The sequence below is a fragment of the Eschrichtius robustus genome, chromosome 18, assembly GCF_028021215.1.
Source record: "Eschrichtius robustus isolate mEscRob2 chromosome 18, mEscRob2.pri, whole genome shotgun sequence".
Taxonomy (NCBI): domain Eukaryota; kingdom Metazoa; phylum Chordata; class Mammalia; order Artiodactyla; family Eschrichtiidae; genus Eschrichtius; species Eschrichtius robustus.
Genome location: NC_090841.1, coordinates 13,858,320 through 13,873,672, shown reverse-complemented (window position 1 = coordinate 13,873,672; position 15,353 = coordinate 13,858,320). Strand labels below are relative to the sequence as shown.

General features: G+C 37.5%; 1 protein-coding gene and 1 long non-coding RNA gene across 2 annotated transcripts in view; one reads left to right on the top strand and one right to left on the bottom strand.

Moving 5' to 3' along the window:
• Positions 1–15,353, top strand: part of TRPC4 (transient receptor potential cation channel subfamily C member 4) — a 164,850-nt gene that overhangs the window by 131,129 nt on the left and 18,368 nt on the right. The window contains exon 6 of the mRNA XM_068526460.1: positions 9,792–10,105. Coding sequence (XP_068382561.1) covers positions 9,792–10,105 — 314 coding nt within the window. The remainder of the gene's footprint in view (positions 1–9,791; positions 10,106–15,353) is intronic.
• LOC137751792 (uncharacterized) overlaps positions 1–15,353 on the bottom strand; it is a 43,281-nt gene that overhangs the window by 17,313 nt on the left and 10,615 nt on the right. Inside the window, exon 2 of the long non-coding RNA XR_011070959.1 lies at positions 7,167–7,332. This is a non-coding gene — a long non-coding RNA (uncharacterized lncRNA). The remainder of the gene's footprint in view (positions 1–7,166; positions 7,333–15,353) is intronic.

Sequence of the window (15,353 nt, the reverse complement as noted above, 5' to 3'; positions counted from 1 at the left end):
AATTTTCTTGCATCTAAATTGAATGATGCCTCAAAATGATTCACAATAGCTGCTCTCGTTTCTAATCCTTTCCATTTCTAATGAAATTCTACCTCAAACACTGTTCAAATTTCGGCAACCAAAATCTGTTTTTATCTGTTACAACTAACCGATGAAATTACACAGACAGATCAAAATATTACTCTTTCAAAGCATTGAAATTATTATTTCAGTTTAAACTAATATAGTTTGATATAATTAGAGCAGAATATAATTTTTTTCTCCTCACCCCATTCAATATGACAGTGCTGAAATCTCACACACCCATTACTCCCCCGCATTTCTTACAACATCAATCTTATCCCAAACCACATAATTTACATAAAATGTTTTTGTTCTGCAATGACAATTGGGATTATTTTGTACTTTGGGGGATGTTTTTCAAACCAAAGTATTATATTATTGCCTCCTCCTTCCTGCCTTTCTTTTTCCCTCTTTCCTTTTCCTTTTTAAAAAAATTTGTGTCAAAATGATGAGTGAATTAGTAAAAAATAGACAGTGTTTAATTGAGCTGTACATGAATAATTCATGCCATCTAATGAGCTGAGCTAGGAAATGCTAACATGTAAGTGAACTCTTATTCATTTAGTCTTGTCCTAAGTCGACTCCTGCAATTTTCAGCTATAACAGGGTCAAAATTGCCCAAAGTTGTTTCCCGAATTGTTCAATTAAAATGTTTCCAACGCTCATATAAACATTAAGAAAAAGCATTTTCTACCACTTCCATGGAAAGCAAGCTGTGTTTTAAGAATGGAAACATGATTTGATAATTTTTCCTATCTGCATTAAGGTGAATGGCCTTGAGACCTTCTGAAGATGACAGAAGGTATTGTGTTAACCAAGGAGGTTTTGCATCTGTGTAGGAGATGGACATCTGTTTTGAAGTGAATAGCCTTCCAATTCTTCTTTCTTCTGTAATGATCTTTAAGTATATCTATAAAGTTGGTTTGGACATCTCTCTACTAAAAAGTAATACATCTGTTTTTTGTGGTCCTGTGCACTTATAAAATTCTGATATTACATGACTATAGCAGTTCTTCTCAAATTTTCAGGTGCTAAGAATCATTTGGAAAGCATGCTAAAACAGATTCCTTTTCTCCATTCCCAGGAATCAGGAGTATTAAGGAGGGGCCTAAATTTGCATTTCTTGCAAATTCATTAGGTGATATTGATGTAACTGGTCTAAGGAAGACACTTTGAATAGGCCTGGACTGTAAAATCCTATTCAGCAGCTCAGAGAAGCATGGGATTGATGCCAAAAGGATCCTCTCTCATACAATATTTATACTAAGAAACATAATATTTTTACAGGTCTTATTTATATGGTGTTTACTTATAAAACATATATTTTATATATATGTGTATGTGTATATATATAACCTCTGGTATATACTGGGTACAGTTACATGAATTAATGGATACTTGTGGATTTTTGGCCTAATGGTTTAAATACTGGATTTGAATTTTCTTAAAATGTTGTAAATTTTTCACCTGTACTGTTCTTTATACTATACGAAGGGAAAATTTATGTTATAAATTCAACTCACCCACCCCAAGTGATGAAGAAGAAAGGAAAGAGGGGAGGAAAAGGGAGATAGAAAAGTAGACAGAAATTACCTCTGATGACAATGATGTAAATACAATGGACTCTTTGGGAAATACATAGTTTGTTTATGTGCTTTGGCCATAGGAGTTCAGTTAGGATTGTAAATATAGATGATGAAATGTTCTTTCTGAATGATTAGTTTGCGTGACAAAAACTTGAGTTGCGTGGGTAGTGTTTGAATGGCTGTACTTTATTTTTTTTTTAATAAAGTTATTTATGTATTTATTTATTATTTTTGGCTGTGTTGGGTCTTCCTTGTGGTGTGTGGGCTTTCTCTAGTTGTGGTGGCCTCTCTTGTTGCGGAGCATGGGCTCTAGGCGCGTGGGCTTCAGTAGTTGTGGCTCACAGGCTCTAGGGCGCAGGCTCAGTAGTTGTGGCACACGGGCTTAGTTGCTCTGGGGCATGTGGGATCTTCCTGGACCAGGCCTCGAACCCGTGTCCCCTGCATTGGCAGGCGGATTCTTAACCACTGCGCCACCAGGGCAGTCCTGAATGGCTGCACTTTAGACTTGGGTTTCCTGGGCTCAGTTTTCTTTTATCACTTACTAGTTATGTGAACTTGGGTCTGTTTCTTCAACTCTCTGTGCCTCACCTATAAAATAAGGAGAATAACAATTTCTGCCTTATGTGGTTAGTATGAGAAGTAAATGAGTGCATACATTTAAAGTGCTGGTTACAGAGTAAACATGCATGATTAGTTTTTCTCCTTTCTCTTCTACTGCTGTTTCCTCCTTCTTCATATATTATTGGTCCACTGGACTTGCCTTTTGTAATGTCTTTATTGTGTCTTTTCATTTGCTTTTTTTTTTTTTTAGTTGAAAAGGAGTCTAGCTCTGGAGTAGGACTGCCTTTACCACTTGCAACCTGTCTGATTTGGGGCAAGTTATTTAATGTGGGCCTCAACTGAATCATCTGTTAAATGATGATAATAGTCAAAAGAGCACTTACTTTGGGAGTCTGTGATGTCATGCTGATTTGCCGATTCACCCTTCTTCATCTTCTTTTGTTCTATCATTCAATTTTTATGCTAATTTTTAATAACTTACAACTTGCTATTTCAGGAAAAGGTGCTTTATTTGTGTACAAAAATAGACTGCTATAAACAAGGCAAACAGTCATTGTGTGAATCAAGCAATAAGAATTTATGGGGTCACACTAAGAAATCAGCTTTCCATCTGTTTGCTGAGAATGCAGAGATGCCTGAGATATAGCCCCTGCCTCCAAGCAGTTCAGTAAGGAAAGAGAAATGCACATGAAGACCTTACAGTGTGATAAAGTCTACAACAGGGGCCATGCTGGCATCAAGGAAGGAACTAAATTTTGCTGGCAGTGTCCTGAAACTATTTAGAGGACAGAGTGAGTGGGCATCTATCGTGTCCATGAGCATGCATGAGCATTCCAGGGAGAAGAGACAAAACGTGCAAAAGTCTGAGAGGGTAAAGGAGGTCAGATCTCAGAGGGACGATCCAGGGAGATGGGGGCGGGAAGAGCATGGGAAGAACTTTCCAAATCGTGCTATAGAATTTGGACCCTATAAATAAAGAGGAACCATTAATGAGGTTTAAAAAACAGAGGATGAGTCAAATGACGATGAATGCCTGAAGTAGAGCAGTGGACACAGGAGAAGCTTTAGATTTTAATTAGGAGGTAAGATCCACAAGGTAGTTGACTTGTTATTATGAAAGATGAGGTTGATGGCATCATCTTGATGCTTCTCCCCGGCAAATAGCTCACTTCTCATGGATCAGGCAAGATGACCAAGGAGTTATAACTGGGATCTCAACTGAAATTGCCCAGGTTCTATCTTCTGCCTGCAGGTGCATAAATGGTAGCAAAAATCTAATCCTCGGTGATTTTGGCCAAGCCATGGATCCAGACCAAAAGAACTGTCAGCCCACAAAGAGGGAAACCCTTCCATAATTGGTCTTCAGGGGGAAAACCTCTTAGATCAGGTCTGGCAGAAGGGCTGTTCTTCCTTATTTGGTTCATCCTTTTGTAATTCATCCACCTGGAGGAGATTTTTTTTTTTAACATACAAAAGGGTCGTTCTAGCCAAAGCCATGGTCTGGGCTATGATCCATACTTGATATGACTACTGCCTGTACCACTTCCTACCAGTGTGATGTGGAGTAAGTTACTTAATCGATCCCTAACTTTCTTACCTGTAAAATGACAGGAATAATCAAGTTCCAGAGAATGTTTGTGAAGATTACATTTAAACACACGTAGAATAGAGCTTAATATAAGCACTCAGTTTTTAATTTTTATTAAAATGCAACAGCATCGGGCTTCCCTGGTGGCGCAGTGGTTGAGAGTCTGCCTGCCAATGCAGGGGACACGGGTTCGAGCCCTGGTCTGGGAAGATCCCACATGCCACGGAGCAACTGGGCCCGTGAGCCACAACTACTGAGCCTGCGCGTCTGGAGCCTGTGCTCCGCAACGAGAGAGGCCGCAATAGTGAGAGGCCCGCGCACCGCGATGAAGAGTGGCCCCCGCTCGCCGCAACTAGAGACAGCCCTCGCACAGAAACGAAGACCCAACATAGACATACATACATAAATAAATAAATAAGTTTATTAAAAAAAAATGCAACAGCATTATATTGTACAAAGACAGCACAGAAGTTCATGAGATTTCAGTACTGTCCTCCTTCTGTGCAAGGCTTTGTGGCGCTGCCTTAAATGCCTCAATTCATTAGCATTTCACAGCTCAGAGATTGTAGCTTTTTTTTTTTTAATTTGCTCTCAATTTTTTGAAGGAAAAGGTTTGTCAACCATTTCCTCTTCTCACCATGTATAAAATGTTAGTTAATCCAGAGCTTTTTGATGTCTGGGCACGCTTAGAAAATGTTACTTTATCTGCATTAGGACTGGTTTTCTCCTAAATTTACCCAGTCCCTGTCCCTATGTACAACTTGTCTCATATTTATCTTCAGCCATTTGGCAGAAATGATTAAATTCCTATGCCTCGACCACTGTGTAATATAAATAATATTTTCAAAAATCACAGTGATTAGGAATAAGATCATTTATTTTAACAGTCTTGCTGGAGTTTTTCATAGCACCATTCGTCTAAATAGTGCTAAGTATTTATCTCACCGATCCCTCTTTTTATCAGTTAGAAAGAAGGCAAATGTTTCCATTTCACAGATGCTATAACTGTAGGGAACTCTCCAAATTATGAACTTTTCTTTTTTTTTAACTTTTCTAAACATTCTTTAGTTTTATGACAGAGAGCTGTAGATATTTAAATCCAAGTTATTTAATCTAGTATCATCCACCACAGGAGAAAATCATATGCCTTCCTATTGTCTTTCACTACTTAATTATCTAACCAACTTATAGAAAGGGAAAGGTTTTCACCTTATAAATCAGACATTAAAACCAGCATACATTTTCTATTTAATTTTGCATGACAAATGTTTTCATTTTGCATTAAATTAATTATTACCCATTTTGATTGATTACTTGATTTTTATAAGTGTGCATTGGACTATAGAGAATATAAAGATGAACTTTTCCTATATTCAAGGAGCTTGTGACCCAATATTATGCTGCAATCCATCTTCCTCTCCTAACACTTCTGCTAAGGTGTTCATGACCTGGTTTCATCTTTCTTTTAGAGTTATCACTATTCCCAAACCCTCTGTATTCCAACTATATTAAGATACTCACATTTCTGCAAATCATCCATCTTTTCTAACAACCATGCTTTTGAATCTGGCTGTGATTCTTCACCCTAGAATGCTTTTTGAGCTTCTATCATATATAAAACACTATACTAGATGTCCAGTACCAAAAATGCATTAGACAAAGCTCCCTGCATGGAAATCTGACAAGTGATTCAATGGTAAATATTCTATTTCATAGGTCTGCATAGGACCAAGTCTCTTAAAAAGAATCTAAATAGAAATGAAGGCTTAAGACAAAGCCGAACTATGGTAGGTTTATACTAGAAAGCAAATTTTTGAGAGAAAGAAGAAAGCAGGAACTGCTGGTCCTCGAAGGGCTATAGGTGTGTACATAGCTCTTGATCTCTGTCTAACATGGAACTACCAGCTTTGGTCAGCAGGATCCTAGCGTCTATACATCTGTGGTCTGAGAGTACTTCTCAAGGGAAAGAGTAGCATTACGTATTTAATGTCTGTCTTCTTCACTATATTGTAAGCCTGCATGGCATGAATTATGTCTTGTTTGATTACCACTGTGAACCCTGAAGTTAGCTCCTGACACAGAGTGGGCACTCAACACATATTTGATAACTGAATAATAGCCAAAGAATCAAAATAATTAGAATTTAAATCCATTCTAAACAAAGGGTCCAGTATTCATAGAAAGGTATTTTGATGAGAATGTGAGGGTAACTTGGGGAATTGCCAGCACTAAAGGTTTGAGCCAGAGTAGTAAATACCTAATTGGGTATAAGTGGCAGGTCAGTCTCAAAAGAAAGTCACGACCGAGATTCCAGAGGCTTCATGTGACGGATTGGAAAATCGGAATTTCATCCCGAGGACATTGCAGTCATTGAAGAACATTAAGCAAGATGTGAGATGATCTGATTGACCCTTTTAAAAGATGATTCTAGAGGAAAGTAGGGACAAGGTTCAAGGCAGGGAGAAGAGTTGGGAGGCTATTATAATAATTTCTGTGGGAAATAGAGGACCTTTTTTCACAATGAGAATACCAATGTAGAGGAGTAAGCAGCACTTCTACGATTTCAGTTTTAGAGGCTGCAAGTTTGGAAGGGAAGACTATCAGATCAACATCAAATGCTGCCTTGAGTGATTTGCTGCCATTCACTGAGATGAGAAAGCATAAACTGAGAAGGAGCTTGAGGATGAAAACATGATGCGTTTCAATTCTGGCCTGTGAGTTTGAGACACCTGTGAGATTTCTAAGAGGAGAAGTCAAGAGGCAGGAGAATATAGACTATGATTGTAAGGTGCGATTTCTGGGCTGGAGATGTGGAATCGGGAGTCACCAGCATATAAATGACAGTTGAAATCACAGGCAACATCCAGGGAGAATAGACAGAATGAGAAGAGAAGGGGTTTGAAAAGCAAAGTCAACGTTTAAGGGGAAAGTGAGGAAGAAGAGCCTGCAAAGGATACTGACAAGAGTCATCACTATGGCTTGAGGCAAACATGGAAAGATGAAACATGAATATAGATTTTGCGAATAGTTTTTAGAAAATAGAGCCAAAGAAAACTTTAAAATTAGAGTTAATCTTTTCATTTCTAATGATAGGTGTGGGAAATACATTTAATCACTGAAGAATTACCATTTTTCTCTACAAATTCACAGAACAGTATGGTTTGTAAGAATTTTTAGAATTGCTTTTGTAAAATAATGCCTATATTTAAAAACCTAAGCAAATATACATAGATGAGAATGGTAGAAGAAAAATTAAAAAGTAAAGTTAAAAGAATGTAATCAAGAGATAATCCCTAAAGGTTCATATCTCCATTTACTAACAGGAAACAAGGTTTCTGGGTCAGAGAACAGACAAATTATTTACTTACGTAAGAATCTTGGCATTGGTTCCCTGTGCTCCAAGCCTCCACAGGGCGACCGATGAGAGCCAGATGTGCCCTTCACATCCATGAGTTTGTACCACAGGAGAGGAACTGGGAAATGATGCATCTCAGAGCTTATATAGTGCAGCTGTGCCCGCTGCCCATCTTCCCCCTGGAGAAGAAAAGAGAAAGACCTTAACTTTCTAAAGAAAACAAATTCTCTCTGGGGAGGCAAAGGTCCCTTAGAATTATTATCCTTAGACGGTAAACAGATGGCTCCAGGGGAGATATTTCTAAATCTCTCAGGAGGTCTCTATCTTTAATTTCCAAGACTCATTTGCCATTCAAACATCCTTTAACCCCAATACAATATATTTCTCAGCAAGCCCGGCCATGCATAGGTGTGAACATATTCACGTAGCGTTGTTTCCCAACAATTACCAGAAGTGCTGGACTCTGAAACGGTCTTGGGTAATTATACTGGGGCAGAAACCAACATCTCTGATTTGTAAAATGGGAAACGTTCCTCTTCTGATTTTGCAAGTCCCAGCTGAGAGCAGTTGCTAAGAAGGGTTCTAAAGCTTAGTAAGTCAAAAATAGAGCTGGGGTCAGTGACCACGTGACGATGGATTCTACATCCAACGGCCACAAACTGGCTGTGAGAAGTAGAACAAGGAACAGCATCTCCACCAGATGCAATAACATCGAGGGACCCTTAGAGCTTGAACAACATGTAATCTCTATTCATTGCTGGCCCCATCAGCCCCAGACAGACTGTATCACTTTCTCTTCTCTAGTCTCACAGCAGTTTGTGTTAATCTCTTAGAGCATTTTTATTATAATTAGCTGCACTTGTCATCCTCACTGGACTATGCATGAATACTTGATGGGATAAATTGTCTCTTGAGCACCTGTTACACGCAGGACATTGTGTTAAATGTGGTGAGAAATTCCAAGAAAACAATTACATCCTTAAGAATGCTTACTGTTTAGTACATTTTGAGATACGGTTCTAAGCCATAATAAGTAAGAAAGAGAGAGACAGACAGAGAGAGAGAGGAGAAATATGTAATTAACCATCAACAGAAGGGTAGATACTCTCTACTAAAATACATGTGTCTTTCAAGAGAAGTGAAAAAAGGAAGGTGAATGTTATCGTAGTCTTTGAAGGAAAAGGTGGCATAATATGCCGGGGGAGGGGAGTGGAGAGATTTAGGTGATGTTTGATACCACAAACTGTCACTCCGATACTCATTATAATGAATAAAAATCTTAAATTAAAAATGTTTTCTGTATCCTCAATCATTAGCTATTTTATGCTGAAGCCATGCATGGGAATGTTCAAGAACGGTCATGAGGATTCAAAAATAGAAAATAATTTCCTTCTAGTTCAAACTTGATTGTTTTAAATTGTCACTCAAGCAGGAGTCTGAGTGTTGAACAAAATCAAGAGCTTGTGATGTATTTTCTCCCCAAGGAGATTTTAAAAATACCATCTATTAGCTTCAAGAGAATTAATTAGCATTTGTAAAGGTCTTTAGTATACAATGCAATATAAAAAGAATGGAAATATTCTGAGAGACTCATACAGAAGTAAATTTCTTTTCCCTACATGATCATTAGGAAAAAGTTGCAATTGTCTAGACGTATTTTTAGTGATGTATATGAAGAAGAGAATTTAACTTGTTCAGTTCTTATACAGGTGTAATAATAGATGTTCACAATGTAATATTTCAAAGAGTGTATTTGACCTTTTTTCTTGTAGGGGTACAGATTTACCTCAAGACTACAAGGGATAAATTTCACTGTGCTCTTTATATAGCCCAGTATCAAGATAGTTCAAAGCTGACGTTTTAATTAAATCATACCTTTAAAATAATTGCTGGTCAAAGTTTAATGTAGCAAATATTTTTCTCAAATCACATATTTTATGTAATTAGGGAATGTTCAGACAAATATCACACTTTCTACACATGAAATATTAAAAATTAGCAATTCATTGACTGCTAGGATGATTTCCAGGTTAGGTTTTATGTACATTTAGGATATAACAGATACAAAATATTAATCGTCATACCTACGTTGGTCATTACTATATCCAAGACAACAGACCACTACTTCCATTCATTTATATGTAATTTGTATCCAGCATGCATTCCTCTAGAATAGGCAAGTGTGTCGAACATAGTAAGCAAAGCCATTGATTTTGTTCAAAATGTAGCAGTTTTCCTTTAAAATGTAGTTTTCTTTGTTATTATGATATTGCCATTTTTTCCCTATATAAAACAGACTATCTTTTCCTATGTAACATTTTCCTTTTCTTTTTTAAAAGTCCCACTGGAAAGATCAAGGACAGGTGTAATTCACAGGTTAGCAAATACTACAAATGACAAGGACAGACCCGGGAGGTCACTTTGATTGAAACTCAACAATTATAAATTCCTTTAGGAAATTCTTATTTTTCTGTAGATTAGAATTGCTGCCACCATCACGGAAAACATCAGCTTCCTGCCAGTAGGCTGCCGTGGTGCAGAAGCTGCCTGAAAAATCATCCTGTTCTGAGATTGACATATTTATATGTATGTGTTTGTTTCATATTTTATTTCCACTTTGTCTCTCTCTTTTCTCCAGTACAGTGCTCTTAATCCACGAGAATCTTGGGACATGTGGCATCCCACACTGGTGGCTGAAGCTTTATTTGCTATTGCAAATATATTCAGTTCCCTGCGACTGATCTCCCTGTTTACTGCAAATTCTCACCTGGGGCCTCTGCAAATATCTCTGGGAAGAATGCTCCTGGACATTTTGAAGTTTCTATTCATCTACTGCCTTGTGTTGCTAGCATTTGCCAATGGCCTAAATCAATTGTACTTCTATTACGAAGAAACAAAAGGGTTAAGCTGCAAAGGCATACGATGTGAAAAACAGAATAATGCGTTTTCAACGTAAGTCTCGCAGACTTTTTTTTCTATTGGGAACGTTGGGCAGAATATAGAGTGTATTACATTTTGAATTTGAACCTTGACAAGTGGTTGCAAAGAAAAATTGTGCTTAGTGTGGAAAACAGAAATATCCAGTACATTTATTTTAAGTTTTAGTAAAATGGTCTTTTCTTTTAAATGACCTCCTATAAAAGACAGTTATGTATACTGTTTTAAAATGTGGAATAGAAAGAAACTTGTGCCTAGTGATAGCTTACAAGCACAGTAAGAGATAGAATATATGGAAAACCAATCATGGAAGAAAATCCAAATGCTTTTCAATCTTTGCTGAGGTGTTTTCCAGATACTAAAGTTCCTTCACATGTCTCTCTGATTCTCGGGTTCCCCAACCAAAAATCTAGGCATGGAGAAATAGTCCAAAATCCCTAATAGTCCAACCTAAGCCATGATTATGATGCACATATAACCCTCTGTGCCCTTACAGCTGAGGAGCGTCAGGTCTTGCTCGGTGTCAAGCTCCGGTAATTCTCACAATCAGGCTTGCTGACAGCACAGGTTCACGGCCACGGTGTTTCATGCTCACACAGTTCTGATAGAAAACCCCTCTACTTGCCTGTGTCCATTTCCTTCCCACTATGATAAACAGTGAATTGGCAGATGGATTAAGAAGTGAGGTGATTTTCCTCTCCACAGTAACCACATGGGAACACATGGTGATTTTGTAGATGACTTTGAAAGTCAGCTGGCCATTCATCGGCCCTTCTAGAATTTTATGTAATCTGAGAGAGTACAGTAGTTTCTCCAGTGGGAGGAAATCAATAATGTCCTGTAAACTAAGTCACTTTTGGTTAAAATAATCTTGTTGGCTCAATTCTGTATCTGTTTTACCTTTGATCCCAGTATTTAAAACCCCATTTAAATTCATTAACGTCTGATTATTTGCACGTAAGTTTTCATCGCAGCCTTAGCTGCCTCAAATCCTTTCAGAAATCGATTTGATACGAACCATGAATCATAAAGAAAACAAAAAGTCATCCCAGCTTCTCCTTGTCACTTTATCCCTTGCTCCAGCCTCTTTATTCTCCTGGACTTAAGCAGTTCTCCAGCCCGACCAGTTTACCCAGCCTTGTCATCTTCCTCACGCTCTTTTCTCACCTAGTTCAGGAGGGATTCAGTGAAATCCCTTTGCAGCAATAGCCTGGTGAGGAATAGCCTTGGATTGTGTCTCAGTGTTGATATCAGAACTTGTCTTTCCCCACTCGCTCATGATCCTTGACTTGGCAATTTGCTCCTGGCAACGGGGACTAGGGATTCACAGTAGTAGATCCCACCAACCTCCCCCTTCTTAGACTCAAATTCTGCCTCTAACCAAGTTCCTGGATAGTGCCTGTCTGCTGACTGGCCTCCTGGATTTCTGATGGACAGCCATTTTGCACGCTCCATCTTTCACAACTCCCTTGTTACTTTGCACTATGTGCCCTGGTGCGACTACTTGCCAAGACCACCCTGTTGACATTTGTGGTCACATACTTCTGATCATGCTTTGTCTTCCAGAAAGAACTTCCACACAGCCCATAGAACTGAGTTCCCTCTTCAGGTCTTCTTTAATTCAGGGAACAGCTCAGGTTCCAAGACCCAACCCCTTCTCAGACATATGATTCATCTGTAGTTAACAAGGTTCTATCTAACCCCATCCTAATTTATGATCCGTGAGATTCTCAGGAATCCCCTTGCCCTGTTACTGGTTTTGTGGTAAATGCTGACATATTGTGAGCTAATTTTAATATCTGTCTCAGAAGAATATGGCTAGAGAATCTGATGCAAAATATTTAATATAAATTTTATTCTAAAAGCAAACACGTTGAATTGCTTGGATTATGTATTCTTTTAGTGTATCCTTACCAATGGTTTTCTCTATTGCCATGAAAAGCAACAGATAACTGCATATCACTCTAATATTATAGGTCCAAATCATTCAATGCAAATAAACCAGGTGTTCTACTTGAATTCTTTTCCAGATAATGGAATGTAAACCTGCAAGCAACAAATTATTTTTGTTCAAAGTTACTCACAAAGAGTAACTGCTAGTATGACTTGTTGCTTGCAGTTATAACTATATCTTCTTCTTTTTATAACTCTGTAACTTCCACCAATTTCAACCTTTTCTTTTTATTACCCCATCTCATGTCTTCCCTATGAAAATTTAAAAAAAAATTAATGTAAAGTACCTAATACAGTGCTTGTCATATAATGTGATAAAAAATGTTATCCACTCCACTGCTTTTTATTAGTAGTAGTATCTAGTGTTTCCTTAGCTGTATTCACATGGTTCCTCTCTATAATTCCTTCCAGTCAGGGCACAAATGTATGCTGAAACTCTGAACTCTGTTTCTCACTGGCTGCTACTCCTGTCTCTCTCCTTCCTCTCATCCAAGCAACCCTGAAAAGAAGCCTAAACAAGATACCTTGTTCTTGCTCTAGAAAATAGCTGGAGGCTCCATATCCCTACTATCAATGGACATTTATCTCTTTGTATCCTATTTAAACTGTATCATTTGACCCTGTTTAACACCTTCATTTTTAAAACCTTGCCCTCCCTTACTTTTAATATTACTATGTTTTAATACTTTATCTCTTACTTTTCTAATCTTTCTCATGGTCCTCTAATAATTATATTTCAGTGATTGCTTTTAAATAGTGATCTGCCTTAGTAACTATCTTCTGACCCTGTTCCAATATCTCTGTGAAAACTCCTCTGATGGATTTGGCCCTATATGTCTAAGAGATGACTCCTATATTCAATTTATATCACTAGCATCGGCCTCTCTCCCCAAGATCTGTAAGTCCAACTGTCTTTCGAATGCCTCTCCATGCAAATCTCCTAAACATTTAAACCCAATCAGAGAAAGCTCATCAGAGTCTCTCACAACTTTTTAATTCCTCCTCCTCAAATCCCTTTCTTAGTCAATGCTACCACAACCCATTCAGATACTTAAATCAAAAACTTGTGTTTTATACTAGATCCCTCTTTTCCCCCACCCCCTCCACATGCAGTCAGTCAATAAATGTCTACTCTTTATTGCCTCGGGGCCATCTTCCCTCGCTCGCTGACCCTGCCTAAATCTAAGTCCCTCTGCCCCGGGTCCCTGCTTTCCTTGATACGTCTTCCATCCTGTTGCCTGAATGATCTTTCTAAGCCAAAATCTTGACACTCCTCTATTTAAAATACCAGAATGGTTTCTCATTCCTTATTGGGTACAGTCAAATTTCTTAGCTTGACATACCAGGTCCTTCAATGATCTGCCCCTTGCTTGCTTTTTTAGCTTCATCTTTCTCCATTACCCAATAACACTTTATTCTTCAACATTTTCTAATGGGTTATCAATCCCTAAATATGTCCTATTCTTCTCTCATCCCAGAATGCTCCTGTTCTGCCCTCTCACTTGGCAAAGTTCTATTTTGTGTTCCAAAACTTATCTCAGATGTACCTTTTCCAAGATGCCTTCCTGACTGTGAGCTCCCAGTGGGAATAGGCTGTGATCTGTCTTCTGTGTCTCTCTGTGCATTTTCCCACCAGCAAGTGGACACTTCTTCCTGCCCCTTGAATGCTTCCAGGTTGTTTTCTCTTTGACATGGGAAGAACTACATGTTACTAAAAGAAACCAAATATTTAATCACTGAAATTATTCTGCATAGAATTTTAAACCAATAGTCTCTGGGTAAGGGGCTCTCTTATGAATACAGAGGCATGGACCTTGTGACAGATATTTTCTCTTTAAGAAAATGCCTTTTATGTTGATTGGAGCTGTATTTCTGATAATTGAAACTGGCCAACTGAAGTCGTGTTTGTTTTAATATTACTTAATTCCTTATAAATTAAGAATAAAACAGTCAGATGTCTTGTATTAACTTATGTTTCCTCATCGATTTCATCTCAAAGATAGAGGGAAATGCAACTGTGAAATACACGACCTTTTTACCTGTTCTCTTTCTCTAGTTGTAAGTATTTAACTGGGGAATAAGCTCATTTTTAAAAGTAGAAATTGAAAAATAGCCTCAAGAAACAAGAGACATCTTTAGGATGGCAATGCTATAGAAGTTGCCAGGTCTTAGTCTTTAACCAAGATTCTATGCAAAGTGTGATTTAATTAAGGGTGCCATTATCCTGGAAAGCTTTCTGTCCTTATCTTTCCATAGAATTAGGAAAATAGTTGCCACATAAAGGCAACCTAAAATGTGATGCAGCTAACGCTAATGGCCCTTCAATCTATGGGCAATGTTTTTATCAATAATTATGAAAACAATTTTAGAACAATGGCTTTGAAATATTAACTTAGATTGATTTTTTAATCCATGTAATAAAAGAATAATTAGCTAAGAAACACCAGTGTCTTGATAACAGGGTCTTGATTCATCTAAAACTAAATATATTTTGGTTAAGTGGAACTATTCTGCAAATCTTACTTCTGATTCATTCAACTGAAAAAATGAAAAGAAAATAAAAATAAGAATGAAATTCAGAGTTAATCATAAAATGTCATCTTGTTTTGAATTTTCTTATTTTCAAATTTTAATTAAATATGCAAATAAATGTTTTGCCAAAGGGTCTGCTAATATCCTAATGATGAATAGTTCTTATTTAGGTAGAAGAAGATCAGAATTATTCAACCATAACAATCCATTTACTCTACATCACTTTTTTATTTGAACATTTAGAAAAGTAACTATTATGGGATCTATGTGGCAACATTTTATATAATTTATTATATCACTCATGTAACTTCTACTCTCTCTCTGAACTGCTATTGAGGTCAGGGAAAAACCAGTTGAATTATATTTGTATATTCACAGTGAGAATATGCACTGTTTAGAAAGGAAGAACAAAATCATTTCACATTGAATCCAATGACACTGTCATTAATCTTAGAAATTCTCCCTAAAGCTACTGAAAATAAAGAACTCATGGCCTTGGGTCAAATTTACTTTTTTTCTGAGAAAGTTTTCAAAGAATACCTTCTAGTGGCCTTTGTCTGAGGCCAATGAATTATATTAAACTTTCCCTGATATTGTTAGAATCTGACATCTGGTTGTCCTTTAAGAATATATGGTGAACTCTTCACAAAGTACATCCCTGCCGGCAAGTCAAGGTCTGATTGAGGTTGATCACATTGAAACCTTTATGATAATTTGCCCCATTGAGAGTTGAACAGCCCTAGCAAAATAATTCAGTGAAGAAACCATTACATTTCAT